At 36.1% G+C, this 19704-nt stretch overlaps 1 protein-coding gene across 2 annotated transcripts in view; it reads right to left on the reverse strand.

Annotated features, from left to right (window-relative positions):
• LOC131959051 (glutamate receptor ionotropic, delta-1-like) overlaps positions 1 to 19704 on the reverse strand; it is a 784279-nt gene that overhangs the window by 29468 nt on the left and 735107 nt on the right. For both annotated transcript variants that reach the window (XM_059324148.1, XM_059324147.1), the window contains exons 9-14: positions 17816 to 17917; positions 16241 to 16363; positions 15152 to 15226; positions 14041 to 14386; positions 10144 to 10282; positions 146 to 341 (exon numbers count right to left, since the gene is read on the reverse strand). In XM_059324148.1, the coding sequence (XP_059180131.1) occupies positions 146 to 341; positions 10144 to 10282; positions 14041 to 14386; positions 15152 to 15226; positions 16241 to 16363; positions 17816 to 17917 (981 nt within the window). The remainder of the gene's footprint in view (positions 1 to 145; positions 342 to 10143; positions 10283 to 14040; positions 14387 to 15151; positions 15227 to 16240; positions 16364 to 17815; positions 17918 to 19704) is intronic.

Consider the following 19704-nt stretch of genomic DNA (forward strand, 5'->3'; position numbering starts at 1 on the left):
ATCTGAACTGTGAGATTCTGTTCAGTGAGACAACATGATGTTAAACTGGGGGTAGCCACTCAAAAAGGTTGAGTACCACCAACACTAGTTTAAAATATCTTTCATTTTTTCATGACATTTGAACCAATAAGACAGCTTGTCTTACCTTGCGGATGCCCTCCGACGGGCTGGAAACAGAGTAGTCCTGGCCGCTGTTCTTGCTGATGGTCCTCCACAGCTCGGCGTAGGTGCTGTCCTGCTCCAGAGGGTTGGTTCCTTTGTTCCTGAAGTAGTCGTAGACCGCCGAGTCCCTCACCGTGCCGTAGTCCACGTCGATCTGACGCGCCAAGTCCTGGAACGACCTGGAGGACGCCACGCGGGGACAAAAAACATTTTGTGTCTCTTTTAGTTATTTTGTGTCTTTTTTCAGTCATTTTTTGGCCATTTTGTGTCTCTTTGTCATTTTGTGTCTTCTTCAGTGTTTTTTTTTCCTGTCATTTTGTCTTTCATTTTGTCTCTTTTTTGGTCATTTTGTGTCTTTTTTTACTCATTTTGTGTATTTTATTGTCATTTTGTGTCTTCTTCAGTGTTTTTTTTTGTCGTTTTGTCTTCTCATTTTGTGTCTTTTTGTGTCTTTTTTTTAGTAATTTTGTGTCTTTTTTGGTCATTTTGTGTCTTTTTGTGGTCATTTTGTGTCCTAGCTTAGCAGCCTACAAACACTGAATCCATTTAAAGTAACATATTGTTTGGACTAAAACAGTCATATTTTTAACTCTCTGTAGTTTTGTTCTATTTCCTCCATGTCTGAATCTTTCCATCCTGCCTGTATTCACCACCTGAAACATTATTAAATGTCATGTTGGTATATTTTTTTACCTATATGACCTGATAACAATAGATTTTTTATTCTGACTTACTGGATCAACATTTAGAACCAAGACCAACATAAATGTGATCTTCTGATTGTGTGTGATCCTGTCATCAACTCTGGTTTTATTCTAGTGGGACTCCATTTGATTTGGCTCTTGTGTGTTTAGTGGAACAATTTTGGTCATTTTGTGTCTTTGTAAGTCATTTTGTGTCGTTTTTGTGGCTTTTGTGTATCTTTTTGGTCGTTTTTCAGTCATTTTGTGTCTTTTTTTGTGTGTTTTATAGTTATTTTGTGTCTTTCTTAGTCATTTTGTGTCTTTTTTTGGTAATTTTGTGTCTTTTCTTAGTCATTTTGTGTCTTTTTCTGTCCTTTTTTAGTTATTTTGTGTCTTTTTTAGTCAGTTTGTGTCTTCTTCAGTGTTTTTTTTGTTGTTTTGTCTTCTCATTTTGTGTCTTTCTTTGGTCATTTTGTGTCTTTTTGATCATTTTGTGTCTTTTTGTGTCTTTTTTTAGTCATTTTGTGTCTTTTTTTAGTCATTTTGTATTTTTTTCTGTCATTTTGCGTCTTTTTTAGTCCTTTAGTCCTACATTAAAATGTGATGTCAAAACACTATCGTGCTCAATAACGAATTTTAAATGTTTCAAATGTGACCAAAGGTGTCAAATCTACCATATAAGAGGGTTCCATCCAGTTCTATCATTTGATACTAAATCTATTTGAGCTTGTCTCCAGTTTTACTTGGTATATCATCATCAAACTGAAACTGGCCTCATGGAGTTTACAGCCAGAACTTTAGAGGTAAATTTACAGTAGGGCTCCACGCTGCTTTGTTTTCTAGTCTGATGGAGGCAACAAGTCTGGGTTATTTGGAGATTTTGGAGACTCTACAGGGTTAAATACAGAATATTGCTTTTTAAAACATAATAGTTTAAGCTGATGTGAATTTACTGCAAATATAATTGCTAATCTTTCCTTCAGAGCACAGACATGATTTCAGGTCAGTGTTTAGTTTTGTAAAACAGTTTTTAAAGCCTGTGGACACTGAAGAGGTGGGAGACAAGTTTATAATGAAGGAAACCCTCGAGACAGACTGATTAGTTTCTCCAGCTGCCTCGAGATGTTCGAACACAAAGTATTATTTTATTTTAATAAGACAGAAGCAGCAGCATCAGAAAACTCATCAAAACAAACCACAGAAGTCATATTGATTTTCTAATAAACCAAGATGAAAAACAAACCCCCAAAATCTGAAAAACTCCTAAAATATTAAAACAATACATTAACACAAAATGAAAGAACATGTACAGTAGAAATACTGTTCATATAGAAGCAGCAGTTTTTTGAGTTTCATTTTTATAAAATTTGAGATTTGTGATCAATAATTTCTTGTTGTCTGCATTTTTCGTACGTCTGAAACTCTTATAGAGGAGATTTTTGATCTGATCTTCAATAATTATATGTTCACGTCTGTATTGCTATGATTTATTTATTATCATTTCATCTGAGAGAATTAGAAAAAAAATATGAGAAACTTTTCTTTAAAGACAGTAATTTTGTGTCTTCTGTGTATTTTTGGTCATTTTGTCTCCTCATTTGTTTCTTTTTTGACATTTTGTGTCTTTTTTTAGTCATTTTATGTCTTTTTTTAGTCATTTTGTATCTTTTTTAGTTATTTTGTATCTTTTTTGGTCATTTTATGTCCTTTTTTAGTCATTTTGTATCTTTTTTAGTTATTTTGTATCTTTTTGGTCATTTTATGTCCTTTTTTAGTCATTTTGTATCTTTTTATGTCTTTCATTAGTCATTTAGTGTCTTTTTGAGTTATTTTGTATCTTTTTTTGGTCATTTTGAGTTTTGAGAAACTTTTCTTTAAAGATACAAACTCATTATTTGAAGATACCAAGTGGTTAAATTGTGCATTTTTCTTGTTTTTATGACTTACACAATCCTTTTTATTTTTTATTTCATTGTTACGACCTGTTTCCCTCTTTAATTCAAGTGAATCTTTACAGATCAATATTTAAATGTTCGCCCTGGCTTTGTTTGTTCTGTTCAACAGTCTTCTGGAAAAATAAATACTCGGCTCAGTGTGAATAAAAACTCTGTTGGAAATAATAATAACTCCATTAATTTCTTGTGTCAGATAAAGATTTCAGATCTGCTAAATCTGTTTTGGTTTCTGGCTTTATCTTCCCCGTCACGTTTCTGTTTCCTCTCTCCGCTCTGCTGGCGAGGCACAAAGTTATTTTCCAGGTCTGCTTTTTTTTGATTTGGAGCCACTTGAGGTCAAATAATGTTGTTTCAAAAAGAACCGAGAGGAAAAGAGGAAACACTCGAGTTAGTGATGCATCAAAGTCACACGGAAAAGTGGCTGCTCTCGAGTAAATTGTTCCGGAGTACAGTCCTTCACACACACACACACACACACACACACACGCACACACACACACACACACACACACACACACACACACACACACAGGGGTGCAGATGGGATTTTTGAACTGGGGGGACGAAGCTTTCAGCAAATCATTTCAACTCAATGAGTTATTTTTCCACTAAATATGTTTTATTTAAAGCATTTTTAATGAACTGTAGCTAACCAGCCATTCTCAACCTTGGGGTCGGGACCCCAATTGGGGTCGCGAGATGATTTCTGGGGGTCGCCAAATCATTTTGGAAGTCAGCTCTGTCTCCACTGTGTTAAAGTGTTCATGTGTTTTAGTCTTTTTGGTCATTTAATGTCTTTTTTTGGTCATTTTATGTTTTTTTTTTTGTAATTTTGTGTTTCTTTTAGTCATTTTGTGTCTTTTTTTGGTCATTTTGTGTCTTTTTTTTCTCGTCAATTTGTGTCTTTTTTGGTCATTTTGTGTCTTGTTTTGGTCATTTTGTGTCTTTTCTGGTCATTTTGTATCTTTTTTTGATCATTTTGTGTAATTTTTTAGTCATTTTGTGTCTTTTTTTAGTCATTTTGTGTCTTTTTCTGTCATTTTGTGTCTTTTTCTGTCATTTTGTGTCTTTTTTTGGTTATTTTGTTTCCTTTTTTGGTCATTTTGTGTCATTTTTTAGTGATTTTGTGCCTTTTTTTAGTCATTTTGTGTCTTTTTGTGGTAATTTTGTTTCTTTTTTGGGTGATCTGAACTGTGCGTGTGAAATTCTGTTCAGTGAGGGGGGGTCGCGGACAACATGCATGTTAAATTGGGGGTCACGACTCAAAAAGGTTGAGAACTACTGGCTTAAACAACAACCAACATATTTACATAAATAAAAAGAAGTTTGTGCATGAAATTCCCAGTGCAGCCAAACAAATTTACTGACTTGAAGCTGACTCAATGAAGGACCCAAAAACATCTCTCCTCCTTTATCACCCTCAACATCCTGCTGGGGGATTTACTGTCTGTCCAGTCTGTCAAGCCTTTAGAACCAGTGTTTCCATCAGGATTTACTGGGACTATGATGGGGAGACCATAACAAAGTAGGGGATCCGGGGCCATGCTCCCCCAGAGAACATTTTTGCCCTAAAAGCCTAAATTTGGTGCCTCTCGCCTATTTTAATGCCACTATTCCATCGTAAACATTGCATATTTTTTTACGGATTCTTCTTTGTTTTATTTAAGGCGTCTTATTTTGACAGTCTCCTTGCAAATTCTGTGGTGGACTCTGTTAACACATCCATGTGCTCTTATTTTGAAAACTACATGTGTTTGCTTTTATTTTGACGGCATGCCTAACACGTTCTTTAGCCCTAAAAACCTAAATTTGGTGCCTCTCTCACATTCTAATACCACTATTCCAACTTAATCATTGCATATTTTTAATGAATTATTGTAAAGGAGAATAAGGGTTCTTATATTTTTTATTTAAGGCGTCATATTTCTTGTAAATTCTGTGGCGGACTCTGCTAACACATCCATGTGCTCTTATTTTGACAGCTACATGTGTTTGCTTTTATTTTGAAGGCGGGTCTAACACGTTGTGGCATTCCACAGCTATTCCACGGATTTTGAGTTAAGCGAATCCGTGGCTATTTCACAGATCCCTGTGAGACCAGGTTGGTTTTTTTGTTAAACTTCACATGATCTAATCAGGATGGCATGATTATAGACCCCAGAGGGTTAAATATTAGTGTTATAATGCATCATGCAGCCTGCATATCAGGATTGATAAAAGCCTCCTTTTGTGTGAGAAACACATAAAGAAAAGCATGGTTTTCTGCAGAGCAGAAGGTTTTTCCCTCCTCCTGTCTGATGGCCTGTGTTGTAATAATGATTGGCTTCACATGCCGTCTGAGGAGAAGCTTTAAAGAAGTCTACATCGTATGCAAATCTCCACTTCAGCATTCATTGGATGTCTATGAGAGCCGAGTCTCGTAGTTAGCATTTACTCGCCGCACTCGCCAACAAATCGCCCTTCACGGCGTAACGTGTGCAGAGGATTTACTGATGAAAATGTCAGCTTGGATTTGATTCTCAGAGTGGAGGAGAAGAGGAGGGAGGAGTTGTGTGTGACTGTTGTGTACCTTCAAATGGGAAATGAGATAAAACATTTATTTATTCATACACAAGATAAAGTGGCAAAAACAAGGTGATGTACCTGAGCGGCGCAGAAAGAAACATTACACTTCTATTCAGAAAAGATTTTTAACTCTCTGTAGTTTTGTTCTATTTCCTCCATGTCTGAATCTTTCCATCCTGCCTGTATTCACCACTTAAAACATGTTTAAATACCATGTTGGTATATTTTTTCACCTATATGACCTGATAATGATAATTGATTCTTCATTCTGACTTACTGGATCAACATTTAGAACCAAAAAGAAACAAAGAAAAACCAACATAAATGTGATCTTGTGATTGTGTGCGATCCTGTCATCAACTCTGGTTTTTATTCTAGTGGGACTCTATTTGATTTGGCTCTGGTGTGTTTAGACGAACAATTTGTGTCTTTGTAAGTAATTTTGTGTCATTTTGTGTTTTTTTGGTTATTTTGTGTCTTTTTGAGTCATTTTGTGTCTTTTTAGTCAGATTGTGTCTTTTTTTGTCATTTTGTGTCTTTTTAGTCATTTTGTGTCTTCACTGTTTTTTTTGTCGTTTTGTCTTCTCATTTTGTGTCTTTTTTTGGTCATTTTGTGTCTCTTTTCGTCATTTTGTGTCTTTTTTTCAGTCATTTTGTGTCTTTTTAGTCATTTTGTGTGTTTTTTTGTCATTTTGTGTCTTTTGTTGTGTCTTATTTAATTATTTTGTTTGTTTTTTTGTCATTTTGTGTCTTCAGTGTTTTTTTTTGTCATTTTGTCTTCTCATTTTGTGTCTTTTTTTGGTCATTTTGTGTCTTTTTGTAGTCATTTTGTGTCTTTTTTGGTCATTTTGTGTCTTTTTTAGTCCTTTAGTCCAACATAAAATGTAAATTTGGTACCTCTCACACATTCTAATGCCACTATTCCATCTTAATCATTGTATATTTTAATGAATTATTGTAAAGAATAATAAGGGTTCATCTATGTTTTATTTAAGGCTTTTATTTTGACAGTCTTCTTGCAAATTCTGTGGTGGATTCGGCTAACACGTCCATGTGCTCTTATTTTGAAAGCTACATGTGTTTGCTTTTATTTTGAAGGCGGGTCTAACACGTTCTTACCGAAACACCTTATGGTGTGTTTAATTTACACTGAAAGTCAGAACTCAAAAGTTGGAACTTGGAACTCGGAACAACGTCGACATTTCTGACATTGGTGTAGACCTTGAACGCACCATTAGCCGCCGGACTCTCTATGTGCTGCAATGTAAATAATCTAACTAACGGAACATTAATCCTCTGTTTTACCGGTGATGTTTGTTGCTGAAAGCGTGACCTCGTAAACGTAATAACTTAATTATCTGCCATTAAAAACAAAAATCTCTACTTTCCTTTATAACTGCTGGTGCATAGAAACTAAAAAAAAAAATCAGAAAGCGAGGCAGGAGACAGTTTAATCTCATTTCCTGTGTGACATTTGTGCACACACACAATTTTTTAGTCTCAGCAGGCGACGACTTTAAAGCTCTCTGTCATGTTTGTTGACAATGATGGAGCTGAAATATTAACAAGAAGAGTCCTCAGACAATCAGACAATCAGACGCCTGTTGATGGTTCAATCATAAGATAAAAAGATGCTTCACAAAAAAAAAAAAAAATGCTTCTTTTGATCATGTGCCTGAGACTGTTGACACCTCTCGACACCCCAAGGTGTTACATCACCGTCATGCTGTAACGTTTTAGCTTCAGACATGAAGAAGTGGAGAATATTTCCATCAGTGGACACATGCTGCGCTGCTTTTTGCACAATGTTTTCCAACTTTATTTGTGTTTCAGTTTGAAGCTCCTGAAATTTCAGCTCAGCCAAAATGTGCTCAGGTCCAAATAAAGTCAGAACAGAAATATTTATTACGCAACTTCTGTGGTTCAAGTATTGTGATTAGGGTTGTCACGATACTAAGATTTTCAACTCGAATATTCGATACTCGATACCATTTTCCGATACCACCAGGATAAAAACAGAGACCCCAAAATTCAACAGAAATATTTTTAACAACAAGAAAAATGCAACATGTAAAAATGAACAGAACCACAGGTTAAATATTTATAATAAAAAACAAGTTGTGCAAAAAGAAACTGCAACTATGATAACAAGCTTCAGGTCTGAGGTAGTGCAAAAAATAAATAAAAACAATAAACAATAACAATGAGAACAATATTTTGGATGCTGTGCACAATAAAAGCTTGAAAGCTTGAAAAGTCGACTTTTCTCTGCTTCATTCTGGGACTTCAAGAGAGAAAATAACACTTTTCGATACTTTTGAAAATGAGTATTGTATCCGGATACAACGTTTTAGTATGGATACTTTTTTGAGTATCGTTACTTTTGACAACCCTAATTGTGAATCATGTTCTTACGTAACTTACAGTTATCACATAACCCTCATAACTATTTCATTTCCGGCATTTATGTACATTTATTTACTGTTTAAACTGTCTTTTATAACGTCTAACCAGGATTTTATTCATGTGTGCAGATGGCACTAGGGACCGGGGGGGATATGGATGATATGTAGACTATTTACATTGCAGCACATAGAGAGTCCGGCTAATGGTGCGTGCAAGGTCTACACAAATGTCAGAATTTTCGACGTTGTTCAGAGCTACAAGTTCACACTTTCAAGTTCAAAGTTTCAGTGTGAATTAAACACACCATACAGTGTTATTGTAAGAACGTGTTAGACCCGCCTTCAAAATAAAAGCAAACACATGTAGCTTTCAAAATAAGAGCACATGGATGTGTTAGCAGAATCCACCACGGAATTTACAAGAAGACTGTCAAAATAAGACGCCTTAAATAAAACGTAGAAGAACCCTTATTCTCCTTTACAATAATTCATTAAAAAATGCAATGATTAAGATGGAATAGTGGCATTAGAATGTGCAAGAGGCACCACATTTACATTTTATGTTGGACTAAAGGACTAAAAAAGACACAATATGAACAAAAAAAGACATAAAATAACAAAAAAAAGACACAAAATAACAAAAAAAGACACAACAAAAGACACAAAATGACAAAAAAAGACACAAAATGACTAAAAAAATACACAAAATGACTAAAAAAGACACAAAACACTGGTTCTAAAGGCTTGACAGACTGGACAGATAAGAAGTTTCCCAGCAGTTTGTTGAGGGTAATAAAGGAGTAGAGATGTTTTTGGGTCCTTCATTGAGTCAGCTTCAAGTCAGTAAATTTGTTTTGCTGCACTGGGAATTTCATGTAGAAACTTCTTTTTATTTATGTAGATATGTTGGTTGTTGTTTACACTACAGTTAATATAACAATGTTTAAATAAAACAGTCTTTTGCAGACTTTTTCAGTTTTTTTCTGTCCTTTAGATGTTCTTTTGTCCAGCACCTGGAGTTTTATTCATACTGAAAGTTTCATAAACAGAGGAAGGTTTGAAAATATAAAAGAACGTCTGTGGTCAATAATTTGATTTTCTGACAGCGTGGAGCTCTGAACTCAACTAAATAAGTCCACAAGCTTTTTTTATCAGAACCTTTGACGAACTTTCCTTGTTTTTTCCAGGTTGTGATTTTATGAAATTACAGCTTTTTATCCACTAAAACACAGATGAGAGATAGCGGCCGGCGGTTATCTCTCTCTGTGCATCTGGAACATTAAATTAGAGTCTGTCCAAACGGATTCAGGTTCAGCCGGTTCGCTGTGATTAAAGCTGCTGGTTGGACGTCAGCGAGACATTTATTCTCTTCTCAACGAGGTTGTCATGGTCAAAGTGGAGCTCCAGGGAGAGAACGGACGGACAGTAACTATTTTCTTGTCTTCTTATGTTCTTATTATATATTTTCCTATACATCATCTCTTTAACCCATTAAAGCCGGGAAAGCTGATACGTCGTTTTGTAGTATTTGTAATTTTTTCCACCTATTTTCCGTCTTTTGCCCAATGAAATGCATCAGAATACATGTGGGAGTGTCGCAATGCAACATGGGACTTTTTCAGAACTTTGAAATCATCACCAAAAAAAGACACAAAATGACAAAAAAAAAGACACGAAAAGACACAAAATGACCAAAAAAAGACACAAAATGACCAAAACAAGACACAAAATGACACACAATGACTAAAAAAGACACAAAATGACTAAAAAAAGACACAAAAAGACACAAAATGACCAAAAAAAGACACCGGACCGTAGCACGTTTTTAATCAACAGAGTGAGGACATATTTGCAAAGTGAGGACATTTCGGCCGGTCCTCACTTCTTTAAAGGCTTTTTTGAGATTTCAGACTTTGTTTTAAGGGTTAAAGGTTACATGATAATGATAATTAACTGAAACTGTATTGTGTGGTTACAAAACTAACTAAAATTATAGTGAAAATGTCTTTCGTTTTCCTCTTTGTCAACTTTTTTCATACATAATGAAGATGGATAAGACAAAGGAAATAAAGGCAAAATTTACTGTGACCTCTTTTAATCTCCCACCCAACAAATACCCCATTACAAAAAACTACAACTAATAAAAACTAAACTAAAACTAAAGCATTTCAAAAAAATAAATACTGAACTAAAACTAGTAAGCTCACTCTAAAAACTCATTAAAACTAACGGAATTAGAAAAAACTAAACTAAAACTAATGAAAAATCCCAAACTATTATAACCTTGCAAGGAAATTCACTGTTCCAATAAGGGTCCTCACAAAGATAGAAGTACAAGAATGTGTGTGTTTGTGTGTGTGTGTGTGTGTGTACCGTATAGCGTGGTCCATGCGTGACACGGTGAGGTAAGCAGCCAGGTTGGCGGTGTACGACGAGCACACGATGAGCGTAAAGAGCCACCAGCTGCCCATGACGATCCTCAGCGCCACCGAGCTGACCACGCCGTCCCCACCTGCACACACACACACACACACACACACACACACACACACACACAAACACACACACACACACACACACACACACACACACACACACAAACTTTATTGGGTTACCAAGAAACAAAAACATACATTTGAAAGTTCTCCAATCACACCATGAATTTTATTACTCTTTGTGTGACGAGTTTCACACACAAACACACACACACACACACACACACACACACACACACACTTACCTACACACACTTTTCTCTCTTCTGTAAGCCTACACTGTAGATAATAATACAAATGCTGCCTATTTGATGTTGTACACTCTGAACGATATGCCAACCTCTTCTATGACAAATAATTCCAAATTCCTTCAACCACTACTAAATATAATATAAATATGGTAATTTGATTTTTTTGAAGCCCTTTTTTAAAGCCAAGACCTCCATCTAGTGGGGTCAAAAAAAAAAAAAAGGAAATGCTTTACGAGGCTATAGGAATGGAAATAGAAGCAATTTTGAAGTGTCGTCTAAACCAGTACTTCTCAACCTTTTTGAGTCGCGACCCCCAATTTAATATGCTCTCATCTCTGTCTGTGCATTTATATATTTTTTTATATTTTATTGTTACTTTTCATCTAAGTCCTTTGCTACACAAAATTTCCCGAAAAAATTATCAAATTTACCACAAAATGACACAAAGTGATCAAAAAAGACAAAAAATGACCAAAAAAAAGACAAAATGAACCAAAAAAGACAAAAAATGACCAAAAAAAGACACAAAATGACCAAAGAAAGACACAAAATGACCAAAAAAAGACACAAATTGACCACAAAATGATCTAAAAAAGACACAAATGACCAGAAAAGACACAAAATGACCAAAAAAAGACACAAAATGACACAAAAAAGACACAAAATGACAAAAAAAGACACTAAATGACAAAAAAGACACAAAATGACTAAAAAAAGACAAAATGACCATAAAAGAAACAAAATGACCAAAAAAAGACACAAAATGACCAAAGAAAGACACAAAATGACCAAAAAAAGGAAACAAAATGACCAAAAAAAAAGACACAAAATGACTTAAGAAAGACACAAAATGACCAAAAAAAGGAAACAAAATGACCAAAAAAGACACAAATTGACCACAAAATGATCTAAAAAAAGACACAAATTGACCACAAAATGATCTAAAAAAAGACACAAATGACCAGAAAAGACACAAAATGACCAAAAAAAGACACAAAATGACAAAAAAGACACAAAATGACCAAAAAAAGACACAAAATGACCAAAAAAAGGACACAAAATGACCAAAAAAAGACACAAAATGACCAAAAAAAGACACAAAATGACCAAAAAAAGACACAAAATGACAAAAAAAGGACACAAAATGACCAAAAAAAGACACAAAATGACCAAAAAGACTAAAACACATGAACACATGAACACTTTAACACAGTGGAGACAGAGCTGACTTCCAAAATGATTTGGCGACCCCCAGAAATCATCTCGCGACCCCAATTGGGGTCCCGACCCCAAGGTTGAGAATAGCTGGTCTAAACTGCCTCCATATCGTTGTAGTTGGTTGGATTTTCTTTCCATCTAACTGTGTTCAGGTGATCGGTCCTAGTTTTTAAGCCACACAGGTGTGAAGGGACATGTGTGTTAATGGACAAACCCACTGTGGGGGTTCACACCTGTGCGCTCTCAGCTACAGGTCGCCCTCGGTGACCGGGACGCCACCTCGCAGCAGGTGGAGAGGTGCTTCATCACAGCGAGTGGAGCGGCCGCACGGCTGCATCTAATCACAAGGCTTTAGGCCTAAATGGTTTCCCAGGCAACCTGCCAGACCATAATAGCTGCAGCTGAGTGCCTCTGCTGGGAAGGTGAGTGTGTGTGTGTGTGTGTGTGGTCACAGTATGTGTGTTGTCCTGTCTTTTGAGTACAAAGGAGAGTTTTACACCTTGACAGTGAGGACATTTTAAAAAATTGACTTTTTTTCAAAAAAAGAAACGGAGGACATTTTTGAAACTAAGGACACTTTTTTTAAAAAATGAGGAAAGTTTTGGAGACTAAGGACTTTATTAAAAATGAGCACAATCTTATTATACAAGGACCTTTTTTGGCAAATGAAGACTTTTTTGATAAATGAAGACAGTTTGGGTAAGTCTCTTAAGAATGTTTCACATGAGTCAACTTGTGTTTTTTTTCCCAAGAGATCTGCCCTGCAATCTGCTGATGTCCTTCAGGAGGACATTTTGGAGAATATGGTAAACTAGCTTAGATGTATTTTAGAGCATTAAAAAATGGCCATATAGTTTGCCTGAACAAGCAGCTTATTAATTACTAAAACTGATGTCCATAGTAATAATGACGGGAAAAAAGCAGGAGAACCGGTGACACAATAAGCTGTGTTTCCTTTATGGGGAAGAGTGTTTTTGGAACCAGGGTTAAAGTCAGTGGAGACAGTTTCATCTGCGTATATTTGGTATGAAATATGTGTTTTTATGATGTGACCCAGGGGCCCCAGGACTGAGCCCTGTGGGACGCCTTATGACAGAGGAGAAGAGTCTGACAAAGTGAATAAAACAGATTGAATGCACTCGCACGCATTAGTTTTTTATGTTTTACACAGTGTCCCAATGTTTTTGGAACCAGGGTTAAAGTCAGTGGAGACAGTTTCATCTGCGTATATTTGGTATGAATGTGTTTTTATGATCTGACCTAGGGGCCCCAGGACTGAGCCCTGCGGGACGCCATATGACAGAGGAGAAGAGTCTGACAAAGTAAATAAAACAGATTGAATGCACTCGCACGCATTAGTTTTTTATGTTTTACACAGTGTCCCAATGTTTTTGGAACCAGGGTTAATGCTGCGTTCGATTGCACTCGGAACTCGGAAAGATCCAACCTCCGAGTCGGAAAAGTGCAATAGAACGGCCCTTGAAATCAAGATTCTGACTCGGGAATTGGGGTAGGATCCAAGCAGCCCGAGTAGGTCGGAAATACGTGGAAAACAGTCACTTTATCTTCAACATTTAGTCTGTTATGTGTCGTTTGATTTAGCATTTGTGGTACTAAAAGTGTAGGATTACTTTGTAGTGGTATTTACACTCCCACTCTGTTAATTAAAGAGTTTGTGTGAGCGTAGTGGGGACGAAAAAGCACAGTAAAAGTGTAAAAAATATTATAGTTTTTCCCATATTAGGTAGCTGATGTCATTCCCCAGAATATTTTTTAAATGCTCGACATCCAAACAAACATCAAATTGCTGTGGGCGGCCATGTTTTCAGAGGTTGAGCAATGAAACGCATTTACATCTCCAGCTGCCAACACTAAAAGATAAGCCTGTTGTGTTGTTTTGATCTTACGATAAAATGTTATGTTGTGATGTTGTATTTTTTCTTAATTGTATCGTAAGTGTTTGTATACGTATTTTGTATATTGTACGTATTTTGTTTTTTTTTGTTTGTTTTTTGTTTCGTAATTCTCTGCTTTTTTACATCATGGCCAGGGGACTACAGATGAAAACTAGCCTTCTGGCTAACTCTGGCTTTTTTAACCATGTGTAATCATGTTTTTTATGAAATTGCACTGTCCCCTTTCAAATAAACTACTACTACCTCGGAACTCGGAATTTCCAACTCGGATCTTTCCGAGTTCTGAGTGCAATCGAACGCAGCCTAAAGTCAGTGGAGACAGTTTCACTATTTTACTCATGATGACCCTGCAGGTTCAGTAGAGGCCATTTTTACCATCTTTTCACTTACCTTGATGCACGAAAGCTCCGTAGACGATCCAGATGGCGCTGTGCAGCGAGCCCGACCCCACGCCGCCGTTCGACGGCTGGCCTGGCGGCACGTTCTGGTTGGAGGAGGAGCGCAGCGCCTGCAGCCGGTTGAGCAGGAAGATGAGCACGCCGACCACGGGGATGGCGGCGGCGATGCACGCCCACACGGCCAGGTCGAAGGGCGCGAACAGAGAGAATATGTTGATCTTCTCTTCGGGTTTCCTCAGCAGGATGCCGACGCTGTAGTCAAGGTAACGCTTGCTGAAGTCGACCACGTTCTCACGCTCCGGCGTGATGGTGATGGCCGACACCGCCAGGTCAGCTCTCTGGAGGAGGAAGTTAATATCAGTTTAGTAAAAGCTGAATTTTAAATATTATCTTATCTTGCCCTTTCACACAGAAAACTGAAGCAGTTATACCACCTGCAACTCCCATGTTCTGCAAGGTTAAATTCCTGTTTTTGTCAATGGAGTCTGGTGGCTTTGAGGAGAGCATCGATGCATTTATTATATTTATGTAGATGTAGTTTAATAAAACTAAATTAGTTTAATAAAGTATGTCCTTATAATCTTCACAGACAGAACTTAGACTGGCTTCATGAGAATCACCCATTCCAGTTGTGTGTGTGAAAGCATTTCAGTTGTAAGTGTGTGAGGTTTTTACTAGAGTGTGTGAATGTGTTTTGTTTCATATGTGTGTGTGAATAGTTAATTTAATTCTGAATTATGTCCCTGACGGCCCTCAGAGTCTCTCAGCCGTCTCACAAGTGCTTCGCCATGCAATTGCCCAAAAAAACAGAAATCTACATGTAAAAAAAGTTTTTTTCGAAACCAAATCACAGCAAGGATTTTTCTCTGGTGTTATTCAAGGTCTTGGTGTTTTATTGTGCAATTCTGAAAGGATTTTTCAACATTTTTATCCATTCTCGATATCAAATAATGGCCTAATTCAGCAGAAAATGTCCCCCACTTATCTAAAGAGGGGGACTAATGATAAGGGGTTAAAGGGGGTGAAAGGTTTCAAAGGTGAGAGGTTTTTTTAGTTTTTTAGTCTTTAATTTGATTTAAAGTTCCATTAAATTCCAGCTTTACCTTGTTGATGAGGTCCCCGATCATGCCATTCCACGAGCCGTTGGGAAGTTGAGCTCCATATTTACTGTCCGACACCTGAAAGAAAAGTTTAAAAAGTTTAGTTTCAGTTCAGGGAAGATTTCAGAGATTCAACTTCAGGAGAAAATTAAGTGAAATTTACCAAACCAAAAAAAAGGGTGAGAAAGCAAATTTCTCACATTGTGGCTTTTGGACCCAAAAATTAAAAAAAAACCCAAATTTGACTCAATATTTCAAGTTAAGATGTCTTTTTGCACGTATTGAAAAGGAAAAATTAGTTATAATAACAAACAAGCAACATTGGGTTTTACAGTGTAGGGCAGTGAGCAGCAGTGTTGCCAACTTAGCAACTTTGTCGCTAAATTTAGCAACTTTTCAGACCCCCCCTAGCGACTATTTTTCAAAAAAGCGTCTAGCGACAAATCTAGCGACTTTTTCTGGTGTCACTGGAGACTTTTGGAGACTCGTTCTTACTCTTCTGAACAAGCCGCGGGGTCGTTAAGAAGAGTAAGAACGAGTTGAAGCGGCACAGTCCTCCAGCAGCAGTCTCTCCGAGCTGCAGTCACAGAGCCGGAGGGGATGTTAACTCCTTAGCGTCCAGTCTGCAAATCACGCATGCGTGAAGTCGCCACTTTCAGGTCTCTTTTGGGTCTTTAGTCTGTAGTCCCGAGGCCGGATTAATGAGGAGGGTTGAAATTGTGACAGAAGACGGCGCACTATCAGTTCTAAACATATTTAGGGTGTTTTTACTCACTCTTTGTCTTCCCCACAACGTTATTCCTTTCTCCTACAGCGTCCATTACAGGTGGTACATGGATGGTAAATTATGCAAATTAGGTAATGACGTCATTTAGCGACTTCTAGCGACTTTTTGGAGCCAATAAAAATTCTATATATATATATATATATATATTGCAGTGAAAAAAGAGGGCACAGTGAGTAAAATGTGACATTCTGAGGTTTTGACCTTCAGGAACGTCTCAGAAACTGAAGATCACTTCATCCAAAAGTGTCATTGGACATCATCCACCCAAGCTTTATCTTTATCAGACTTCATCCATTTATTCCCACCTGGTAGATCTCATATTTGAAGCCCAGAATTTTGGCGAGGGCGTCCAGGACGTCGATGGAGAAGCCTTTATATCTCTTGGGCTGCCCCAGGATGTTCTCCGCCACCATGACGAAGGGATCCTCCTGCAGGGATAAAACACAGAGGAAAGCCTCAGCACTGGATAAAAAAAGATGGAGTCACTTTATTGTGTTCAAGAACCACAAAAAGCACTGAAAACAAAGAGATCCTGGTGAAATTAATCAGGGTCAAGAGCTGCAATAAGTTTGAAAGGAGACAAATGGACAGAAAGAAAAGGTTTGAACAGATCAAATATGCCAATAATGGACTTAAAGACACACTGCAAGTTATTCATATAGTCAATAAAAGAAGGCAATTATGCATCATACATTAACATTATATTTACAATTGGAAGAAATGTATAATATATATATATAATAAAAAAAAAATATATAAATCAATAAAAATATATATAAATCTAAAATTATACAACTTTAAAGTAACTGCTTTACCTCTTCCTTCCCCTTCCGTCAATCTTTTTACTTGATTACTTGTGCATATATATATATATATATATATATATATATATATATATATATAATATATAATGGAAAATGTCTGTGCCATCAGGAAAGTACACTGTAAAGAATTTACTGTGATTTTTTACAGTAACTTATTGGCAGCAATTAACAAGTAACTTACTGTAATTATTATTTACAGTAGAACTACTGTATTTTTATTTATAGTATTGTTTTTTTATACTGTAAAATAAAAAACAATTAAACACTGTGATTTTAGTTTTATTTACAATACTGGTTTCTTTACTGTAAAATAAAAATGAAACACAATTTTTTTTTCTTGTGTTAACAACTTAGCGACACTGTCACTATTTTTAGTGACTGAGAATATATATTAAAAGTCTGAGAATATATATTGAAACCTGAAAATATATATTAAAACCTGAAAATATATGTTAAAAGTCTGAGAATATATATTGAAACCTGAAAATATATATTAAAACCTGAAAATATATGTTAAAAGTCTGAGAAAATATATATTAAAGATTTCAGAATATATATTAAAACCAATTTTATACGATTAAAACCTTCGGTAAAAACCTTCAAAATACATTCTCAGGTTTCAATATATATTCTCAGAATTTTTATATATATTCTCAGACTTTTAATATATATTCTTTCTTTATATTCTTTACTGTAAAATTCAAAAATTAAACACTGATTTTTTAGTTGTGTTCACAGTACTGATTTGTTTACTGTAAGAATAAAGAAAACAGTTAAACATTGTGATTTTTAATGGTACTGTATATGGCTGATATATACATTTACAGTGTTTCATTGTTACTGAAACTGAATTAACTCATTTATCATTTTACGTCTTTTACTGTCATGGTTTAGCAGTTTTTCTACAGACATTTTTTTACAGTGTGAGTCTTCTAAACATGGTTGTTGAAGACATGAGAAGCTGCTCTCTGCACCAGTTGGGATTAAACAACGTGTTGCCAGCTGAAACATATTAATCACTGCAGTAACTCTCAGCTGTAGGCAGACATCACGTACCAGCAGAGTGACCACTTTGACCGTCACTCCCTGCATGCCGTTCTCTATGCGGCTCTCCTTCAGGCTGCCGTTGAGGCCGTTGACTGAGTCCCAGGTGGCGAGCTGCAGAGACAGAGGAAGAAAAGGTAAACCAGGGGCCTCAAAGTACCCGGGGGCCGCTGGAGGCAGGATCACAATGACCAAAAAAAGACACAGAGTTACTAAAAGGAAGACACAAAATGATAGAAAAAACACTAAATTACTTAAAGAAGACACAAAATGACCAAAAAAGACACAAAATTACTAGAAAAAGACACAAAATGACCAAAAAAAGACACAAAATGACTAAAAAAGAAGACACAAAATGACTAAGAAAGACACAAAATTATTAGAAAAAGACACAAAATTTCCAAAAAAGACACAAAATGACCAAAAAAACCACACAAAATTACTAAAAAAGACACAAATTTATTAGAAAAAGACACAAAATTACCAAAATTACCCAAAATTACAAAAAAAACACAAAATCACTTAAAGAAGACACAAAATGACATTCCATAACATTTCCACTTCATGCGGTAACAACAACACGGCAAATAATAATAATAATAATAATAATAATAATAAACGCTCCGGTAGCAGATGCCTTTCTTTTTGTTAACGTCGTCATAGAAACAAGGTAAACAAAGCTCCAGCTGGAGCAATAAAGGGACCTTCCACACACAACACGGTAAAGAGACATTCATATAAAACTCACATTAAATCAAGGTGGGGGCCACAAAATATCATCACGAGGGCCACAATTGGCCCGCGGGCCGCGAGTTTGAAACCCCAGTGGACAGTACACCATGTATGTGTGTGTGTGTGTGCGTGTGTGCAGTAGGCAGAGCGACCATCATTAAGCGGTTCAGTCTGTAATTACACTGTTTATTTGCTGCTCTCACCAGGTTTCATGTGTTGAGTTCACCAGGGACAGAGAGATCAGGGCTGTGAATAAGGCGGGAACATTAATATAGATCTCTGCAGCACGACAGGAACACAACACACTCTATGTTTCCATTCACACACACACACTGAACCAAACTGACCTAATTAGGTAAAAAAAAAAAGCCTCTGAACGCCCCAAGAGCATTGAGACTCCATTCTCTGAGCTCATACAATGTTCAATGGATTCAAAACCTCAGAATATATATTAAAAGTCTGATAATATACATAGAAACCTGAGAGCACCAAGCACCAAGGGTGTCAAATATTTAACAGTGTTCATTTTTAACATACATCTTGTTATTTTATCACACAAAGTGTATTTTCAACGCTAAAATTGTTATTCCCTTACACCGTGAGTGTTCATTTTTAACATACGCTGTGTTACTTTGACACATTTAAGTGTATTTCTAACCCCAAAAACAGTAAAACACATTGAATGAGAAATAAGGCGTAAAAATAAAAATTGCTAATTACCGTAGTAGACACTTTTAATTAGCATAAATCAAGGAATAGTACAAAATTGTATAAAAACTGTAGAAAACACAGTTTTACTGTAAAAATATAATAATTTCATGTGAAATTAATGGAGAAATACCTTATTTGTCACACAGGACATATTTACCCTAAAAAAATAAAAGGGACTCTTCAGTCTAAATTACAGTTTTTGCTGATATTTACAAATTCACAGTAGAAAACTCACTCAATGTAATTGTTGAAAAAAAGTTGAAAATACACTTTGTGTCATAAAATAACACGATGTATGTTGAAAATTAACAAAAAGGAAAAGGAATAACACAATTCCGAGTTAAAAGTGCACTTATGTGGTGTCATAAAATATTCAAATATTTAACACTATTTAGTTGAGGTAGAATATTACCACTTTTCAAAGTGTAATTTTAACTCAGAATCCATAAGAACTATAT

This window comes from Centropristis striata, chromosome 21 (assembly GCF_030273125.1).
Source record: "Centropristis striata isolate RG_2023a ecotype Rhode Island chromosome 21, C.striata_1.0, whole genome shotgun sequence".
In the NCBI taxonomy this organism is placed as follows: domain Eukaryota; kingdom Metazoa; phylum Chordata; class Actinopteri; order Perciformes; family Serranidae; genus Centropristis; species Centropristis striata.